We start from the raw sequence: 9,073 nt of genomic DNA, 5'->3' as shown, positions 1-9,073 counted from the left end.
GGTGGAGGCAATGATATCACGACATTGATAATTTGCTATTCTATGTGCATCCCATGTGACATGTGTGGAGATTTAATCAAATCTGTCAACTACATGCCTTTCATATTATCACTTCCTCTTCTCTGATTTTCATACACTGTGCACCACCTTTATAGGTACAACCTTTTACACGCTTTTATATAAAATCAACTGAAAATGACATGGATTTGTACTTTCAGCAATATTGCATAGCCTGACTAAGGGATGGGGGTTAGGGAAGAGGTAGAAGGGGGAAGGAAAGTAACCTTGGGATGACCACTGTATTTTCTGGAAGGAGGCACAAATAACAAGAAATACATATTGATGGAGGAAGAACAGTGACAAAGCTAGCAAATAGTACTATTCACTTGCTTTTAATTTTCACAAGTTACAGTTTAGGCTACATAAACGAACCTAGAGTTAGTATAAGATAATGACAAAACTTTAAAACCAGGGAGGAGATATACAAAAAGAAAAAAATTCTAAAGAAAATGAAGATTTCAATTACTTTTTCGTTTACAACTCATAAATGAAGATATCATAAATAATTAATTAGCACCTAAAAAGTGATAAAAAAGGAAATTCTATAATGTGAATCGTAACGTGTCATTGCATAATCACATGGTAGTTTGATTTCTGAAAAAAAAAAATCATGATTTTTTTTTTTTACTGCTTTGCTCATGTTGTCTGCCATTTAACAAAGAAACTGCAAGAAAACTGATTTGTACATAGTAAGTGACTATATATCTAAATTGTCTTTTGTTTTAGGTGGGAATCCTATCAGATTCATAGCTTATCTGTTGAAAATAGTTACCCAAGCCTCGCAGGTAATACTGCAGCCACTGGGTTGCTTCTTCCTTTGACTATTAGGGAACTTTAGATTTGCTGCGCAGACATTTGAGACGACGAGTGCATTGGACATTCTCCTCTCTCCCTGCGTCATGCTGGAAATTAGCTCTAGATTAAGTGGAGACGCAACCTATAAAAAATAAAATGGCACCCCCATTATGATCTGTGCATCAAGTAGCTCTCTGTGTCGTGAATTCGGTGGATTCCATATACGGTGCGCCACCTATCGGTTGTAGCGGACAGGCCGAAATCCGCAATGCCTTATGGGAAAAAGTCGACATCAAAATTACTCGCATTAATGCACTTGCAGCAGCACAGCTGCAACTCAGCTCAGCCGGCCGCGCCGGGCGGGCGGGCGCCCGGGCTGGGCCGGCCGGATATCGATTGTGAGATCGAGAGATAGATCGAAACGGCATGGTATTAGCAGCAAACTGGCTTTTCCGTGTTGTATGTTCGACGCGACGTATGTACACTCCAAAATGCAGGCTTGGCTTTTGACTTATTTCTTTGGCAAAAGACACCAAAGCTGGTTGGAAAAAAAGGAATCTCACATGCCAAATTGTTACTTACCTGCTGTTCTAAACAGACTCAACCAGGGCTGCCAAAGCCTCCACTCCTTGTGCTTCTTGGCCTTCTGGTCTGGCTTGGCCCGCCTCTCCTGACTGCACGGCCAAAGAGAGGTATGCCACGATCATTCAGGTATTTCTTCAGTTCGTCGACTTGCATTCGCCGGAAGACAGCTAGGTCTTTGGGGTCTGCCATTTTCGCCTTGGGCCTTGGGTTTGGGGGGGTCTGCCATTTTTTAAAGTCCGCTGTGCTTTGTGGCGACTGTAACGCGTACCTCTAGTTACCGCGTACTAGTATACCGATCGCCAGGCGCTAGGCCAGTACAGTCATTATGTACAGTAAACAATGCATTGCGCATGCAGCTACTGTCGACTGCGCTGCAGCGTAGCTCTAGCTGCATAGCGCGATGTCGACCCCAAAGTTGAAAATCGGCCTGTCCGCTACAAACGATAGGTGGCGCACCGTATATGGAATCCACCGAATAGAGCGGATGTAAAAATAACCCAGAATGCGTAGTGCAAACTTAGACAATGCAAGCTATAAATACATCGAGTTTGATAAGCGATTCTGCGTATGCTCAGAACAGGTGTTTTTCCCTCTGAATGTCCCTGTTGCAAAAATCTAAAGCTCCCTATTGTTCTCAGAAGCCAAATATGGGATAAAGGGAATACGATACTGTAAAAATAATGTAATCATACAAACTGTCATTCACGTATTCATTGTTTTGAATAATTTGTTTCCAATATATTGACAACTTCAAGCCTTTTGTTTATGTTGCTCACATTCAGCTGAGGAACACACAGTAATAATCACAACTTGAAGTACACCAACCTGAAGATGGAATGATGAGTGGCTTTTTGAAGAACAGTTAAAAGAGATCAAGATGACTGGCCAGTACCCAAATCAACAATGCAATCCTACAGGACTACAGAGCACAACAAACATATTTGTATAAAATAAATCCACTAGTTGTTATTATTTTCTCTCTGTACAAGACGTCACTGCATTGGAGCCGGCCTCATCTTTTGTGTGCATCGTCGCCACTTTTCCACTTGTTGTGTACACTATGGAGGTGGTCTGCTGCTCGCTGGGTGATGTTGAGGGCTGGATGGATTGGGAGCAGCCCCTCCTCACCCATCATGGAGAGGCCGCAGAGGCCCAGGTATCCGTGAAGAGCATCCGGGTGGTAGTCTGGCCACTTGGCGAAGCCGCCCATCGATGTATCCTCGGTGGAGAGGACATAGTTTCTGTTCCACCTGAAGTCTATCATGTCAAAGACCCCTAGTAGCTGCCAATGACAAGAGAGTTCATACGATTATTTGATTTTGGACATGGTGCTTCCGTCGCTGTCTGTCAAGCATGCTATCAATACAGGCAGAGACAAGTCTGTGGTACTATGCCATTCAATTTCAAAACTATCAGCTGCTTGCTTAGAGTGGGCTATTACCATCAAGTCTTTATTTGGAGTTGCAAGAAATGTCGCAGCCATTCATATCCAGACAGCTTTCAGGGTGCAAGAAAACATTACTGTTTTCATGGCTATTTCATTCTCCCAGGAGAAGTTAACCAACCAACCAACCCTGAAAGAAAGCTACCATGAATCAAAGCAGTAACACTACAGTAACGAATTGGTGAAAATTTAAGCTCATCAGAAATAAAGAAATCCAATGAAAATTGAATATTGGGACTGAGGAAAGACAAACATGGATGACCACAGTAAATTACCTATTAACTACAAATTAAGTACCTAAAGACTGCTGTCTTTAAACACCACTTACATCTTATGCAGAACTGTGGCTGGTGGCATGGACAGAGTTTAAAAAAAATCACTAGATTGACTTTGGAATGATAAAGATAGTCCAATTTAATGCACATGTAAAGCCCTGAGAATGTTTCATAAATGTTCAAACTGAAACCTAGTGTAAGGTGAAATGTTTGCTGCCCTCGTGAGGCTCACCTTCAATGTGGATCCCACCCAGAAGGAGTAGCAGGTGTCGGTCTTCTTGTTGGGACGTCCGTTGAACCCCGACTGCTGGCGGAAGAGGCACCACCTCTTGAGCCCTTCCAGCTGCCTCTCTGTGAAGGCGGTCTCCAGCCGCCCCATGAGGACCAGCGAGGCTATTGCACAAAATGTGGTTCCACCTGGTGATAAAGGGTTGGGGCAGAGAGAGAGAGAGAGACTAGCTTTCCAAAATCAGTTTGTCAAGAAAAGGGCTAATATAACATATATCGATTGCACAATGTGAAATGTTTGCTTCCCTTGGACAGGGTGGACCCAGCTCAAAATCTCCAAGTATATCTCAGTAGGACTTATTGTGGCATTAATTTGGGCAATTGAGATTAATCTCTAAATGAATAAAAAAAAAGCTCCTTGTACAATATCTACACATGTACATGAATAGAAGACAGTACTTCAATTAAACAGAAAGCACAAAGTTACTCATATGTTCTGAATGAAGATTGATAATGCAGAATGCTTCAGGATTTGTTTAAGCACATAATCAAGATTACAAATACAAGGTCATTCAATTTCATATCATTGTCTTTGATCAATGGAATTTCATATTGTCTTTGATCAATGGAATTTCATATTTTCTGGTGTTTCTTTTTAATTTCCCCTTGACAATGTTTTGAAGATTTGTTAACTTGTTGCGCGCATACATACATACATGCATGCAGTAATATCTGTTCTTTTGCTTGCTTGCTTGCTTGCTTAATTGGTGGGTGTTTCTCACTTTCTTACTTACCATGACCTTCTTGCCCTGGTCCTTGTCCAATCCCAAAATCATGAGTCTGAGATTTAAAAAAACAAAACAAAAACAAAAACAAGGAAACAAACAAACAGACAACAAACATACAGTATGACACTGATCTTCATATGAAAAAAAAGGGGAAAAAAATGCAAACGAACAAACTCCTGAGCAGCATCATATATAATATTAAATAGTTCATCATAACGAGTGCTATATATGTGTCAACAGTCCTCTGAATATTGTCTTTGTTTTCAAATGTTGACATTGCACACAGAAAATAACATTTTTTTTTCCTCAAAGGAACAATAGAATCTACAAACATGATGTGGAAAAAATGTGGATGGATTTTGTTCCATCATGCAAGGGTCAAAGTCCACAATATTCATACAATACCAGGGTACTTGGTAGAGTCTTTTGTTTTCGTTCTATTTTCCCAACCTATAAAACTGACATAATAATTTGTGATTGTCATTTTGCATTTCATGACCACCATACACAAGTCAACGGTAAATGAAATACCGGTAGTAAGAAAGATGTGAATATTTGACAGCTGCATGGGACTGTACGAATCACTCTCCACTCTCTTGATACAAACAATTTGTATTTGCTCCAATCAACTGCACAGTAGACCCACCAGTGAGTTCTGGATGAATGCGACGGCCTTGTCCTGGTCGATTCCCGACCAGTCTTGCAGCATGTAGCTGATGCAGCAGGCACAGAAGACAAAGCGCATATCGTTTTCGCTGCCGTTCTCCAGTGCAGAGAAACTGGGGATAAAGATGATATTGGGGCAGCATCATGTTAACATGCTATTTACTTACCGAGGGCACAAGGTAACAAATTGTACTCATCAGCCAAAAAGTCAGGAGATCTCTCATTCCATTTAGAATGTGTTTTGAAAACAATCTGTCATACATGTAGCTTGTCAATCCTGGGACTTGCAAAAACAATGCATGACATTCATCCTCTTAATAATGGTGCATATTTAAAACAAATAGACAGTGAATGACACTGAATGACAATGTAAGTTGCAAATATGAGTGGGTTAAGAGGCAGGTACATGAGTGTCACTGTGGTGTCACTTCTCTACAATTCTGGAATTGTTCTGCACACACACACACACACACACACACATACACACACACACACAAACCCAACAACAACAACACCTTATACTTTGTATGATTTGTATTACTTGACTCCTGGTACACTGGCATACATCTTAAGTTGTTACATGTGTAGGACATGGGGAATCTGATATATTATAGTCAGTCAAATGCAAAACAAAATGAAAATGAAACTGAGCAATATTACACAGGAAGCATGGAGAGCAGTTCTTCATTACATAAAGCCACTTCTAGGGGTTTTGAGTAGACCCATGGAGATCCATGGCATGATTTATCAACACTCAAACAATCACAAATAATAGTCTCATTCACTAAACTTTCCACAACCTGTTATCCTTGCTTTTTTCTGTATTCATTTTTTTCTTTTCACTGATCTTTGCAACTCTTCTTTTCTCTAACCCCAGTTATACCAGGGGCGGGGTGTGGTCACAATTCTACCTTCCATCCTCCAGCTGTAGAGCTCGCAGGCCTGCTGTGATGGCTGGGATGTTGACTCTTGACAGGTCATCACCGAGAATGATAAGGGAAGCCAGCCCTGTGTAGGTCATCGCCACATGACCCAGGTCATATGGATGAAAGACTGATGTTTCATCCTGTCAAGACAACAATGGAAATTAGCAAAATGCAAAATAATTTGTTGTTAAAGCACATATGAACAGATCTCCCTGTCATAAAGAATAGTAACATTTTTATTAAACTTTCTTCTTCTTTTTTTTCTCAGTCACAAATGTTGTACATACTCATCATTAATCGTTACAAGTGTAGTAAACTATTACAATGCAAACATACAGATAAAAATAAAAAGATCAAAACCAGGCTGGCTTCATACACATATTTACTTACCTGAGAGGGATTGTATTTGATTCCAATGGTGGAAGAACCTCTGAAGCCACATCGTGATAAAGACTCCTCTGTTGATCAAATCAAAAGGATTATGTGACTGATGATTGTGTGTTTCAGATACCAGAAGAGAAAAAGTGATGAAAATTTCTTGCTAAAGCTGCCACAGCTATCATGGAAAAATACATTTTGCTTTACAGCTTTCTGAAAGAAACAATACTCTGATTGAAATGGAACACTTGTCTTCACTGTTTTAATACAATATCTACACCTAAATATGCCTGGCATCAAAATGAATTGAGACAGCTTGGAAATGGTGAAATTTGGTGAATCTACTGCAAACGTGTAGTACACTATTGTATCATCTAGTGGGTATGGCGACACTGCCTTGTGTATCCCTCCCAGGTAAACAAAACAAGACAAACATACAAGGAACACAACATTGCAGTTTTTAAAAAGTGATATTGATGGTTGTGTGTTGGGTTTTACCAAAGTGAGGATCCCCTGAACATTTGCAACATTGTTGAATGATGGAAATTTGACTAAATTCAGTGCATTGATTACACACAAAAACACTGCATCAACACTGTTGTTTGTACCAATTAACTACCATAACACAATGTCGTGCAATTCCAAGTGTGCTTGAGAATTCAAATAAAACTTCAAGTGTTAAAAATAAAACTAATTTTGTTGTATCACTTTGAAGAAAAAAATAACAACTTTTATGAGTCTCTAGAGATCAACATTTTCGAAGTGTTTTATAGGCTGAAAAGTTATATCATGAAAATCAAACAAACCTAGAATTGAAAATAGGCCCTGTTCTCTTGTATAAAATCCTATGAACAGAAACTGTTTACTCCAGCTGTTACAGGAGTACTGGTCAATAAAATCACAACTACTAGTCCAAATGACACAGTTTGATTCAGCCTTAGCTTCTTTCTTTGAAGGATGTCTGGCTTTTACTCATCCCCTCAACATTTTCAGATGATTTGCTTAGCTTAGAGACAGCCACAGAGAAGGACTCCAAATCCCTCAGCGGTTTTGAATTGCAATTTGCAATGGCTTTTAAATCCTTTACTTCTGGTGATATCAAATAGAAAACCAAGATACAACAACAAAAACAACAAGGGTTGAGTCATAAAATGACTCAATACCAAAGTCTCGTAGTTAACATGCAACTTGCCTGAGTTGGCAGTGTCAGGTAGAACCTGCAGGGAGTAGATCCAATTAATGATTTCCTGTTTCTCTGCCTCAACGATATCAAGGGAGCCGAGGATGTCGAGACCCGATAGTGCAAAGAATGCTACTGTCAATCTGAGAACAAGAACACATTGAAATATATATTTCAGTTTTGAAGGTGGAAACAAGACTTATTGAAAACTAAGGACTCTGCAATTGTGAGGAAACTGCTTTTGATTTAACAACTAGTGCAACATCTTGCACCATGCATGAGACTGCATAGACTAGAAAGATGTAGATATTCCTACATGAATTTAAGATGAAATCTGCAGTCAAACAGAATTTTCATTAAGTCCCTTGTACAACCTCACCTGGAATATTGCTGTAGTGTCTGGGACCCACATATGGCCTTGGATATTCAAAAACTGGAAAGGATTCAACGCCAAGCAGCTCGCTTTGTCACAGCTGATTATAGAAGAATGAGCAGTGTGACCAGCATGATCAAATAAGTTGAAATGACCCAGCCCATCTTCACGACGTACTGTGAGCAGACTTACTATGGTGTGCAGAATCACGAACGACCTTGTTGCAATCCATCCAGATACATTCTTTACAATTATTTCATCTAAAACCAGGAAAAATCATGACATGTGCTTCCAAACATACCGCCCTAGGGGCAACATCAACAAATTTGCATTTGCCCAGAGATCCATACCTGAGTGGAACAAAATTCCATGCTCTGTAGTTTGTGGAGTCTCACCTGAACAGTTCAAGGAACTCTTAATGACCCACCTTAAAATCACACCTTGTGATTAAGCCCACACCCCTCCTCTTATCGTGCACACAAGTCATATTCATCTTCGTGATAAGCTGCATTATATAACCCTTTGAAGATTAAAGAAGAAGAAGAAGAAGCAAACAAGCAAGCCACTACTAAAACTGGAACTGTCTGTGTGACAGTAACAGACTAAAACAAATATATAAAAATTTCCCACTGAAAATCACAAAAAATGTGAATATTTGGCAGAATAATTTTAGCATTTTTAAATTGCAACGATTTCTTTGAAGAACATATCATCTCGAGAAATGTCATAGAAAGTTTCGGCAATTGTGCCAAAGTTTCTACTTTCACTATTCCGAAATATGATAAAACCCTTGCACTGCACTTTGCTGCAAATATGCAAAGCCAAGTTACTATAATGCTAGTCCTAGCTAGTCAGTAGCTGTTGTGTAGCTCCGTAGCCAAACACACACATATATTTCAGCACACGGGACTAGAACACACATGAAGATGACATTGAAAGTCTGTTTTCTACCTGCTCGTATCCAAAGACGAATAACTGCACGGTAGAACTTGAAGACATCTTTGGAAAAATTTAACGTGACGCTTGCTTGCTATTACAGCATCGCTGTAATCCTCAACAGCTTCGTCCATTTTCACTCCCAACACAAAAGACACCGGCCAGTGGCAGTGCTAACAGCAGCAGGAGATGAAAAGATTTAGAAAAGGAGTAGGGAACGCAGCGTCACCATCTGCACTGCATGCATGGCACTGGCCCAGAAGCACCGCACCGGTACGGTGTTCGTGCGCGCAGCTAGGCACCAGCACCTAGCTGCCCCAGCAGCCGCCGCGGTGTTTCGTAACGGTGCGGTGGGTGAACGAAGAAATTTAACCAGACAGAGGTCTACATAACTAACATTGAAAGCACAAAGTACAGTAATGGATACCTGACACTTGTA

The 9,073-nt window shown here is 40.2% G+C and overlaps 1 protein-coding gene across 1 annotated transcript; it reads right to left on the bottom strand.

The window, feature by feature from the left end:
- Positions 1-2,417: 2,417 nt before the first annotated feature.
- LOC139717610 (geranylgeranyl transferase type-1 subunit beta-like) lies at positions 2,418-8,783 on the bottom strand. Its single transcript, XM_071629117.1, has 8 exons — positions 8,650-8,783; positions 7,338-7,468; positions 6,158-6,225; positions 5,753-5,907; positions 4,822-4,954; positions 4,182-4,227; positions 3,392-3,576; positions 2,418-2,722 (listed from the first exon to the last, which is right to left on the bottom strand). Exons 1-8 carry the CDS (start codon positions 8,766-8,768, stop codon positions 2,453-2,455), a joined length of 1,107 nt encoding a protein of 368 aa, XP_071485218.1. The 5' UTR covers positions 8,769-8,783; the 3' UTR covers positions 2,418-2,452.
- Positions 8,784-9,073: the final 290 nt, after the last annotated feature.

The sequence above is a fragment of the Diadema antillarum genome, unplaced genomic scaffold, assembly GCF_040938485.1.
Source record: "Diadema antillarum isolate AM-2024a unplaced genomic scaffold, OU_Dant_1.0 scf00000078, whole genome shotgun sequence".
Lineage (NCBI taxonomy): Eukaryota > Metazoa > Echinodermata > Echinoidea > Diadematoida > Diadematidae > Diadema > Diadema antillarum.
This window is presented reverse-complemented; position numbering and strand designations above follow the sequence as displayed.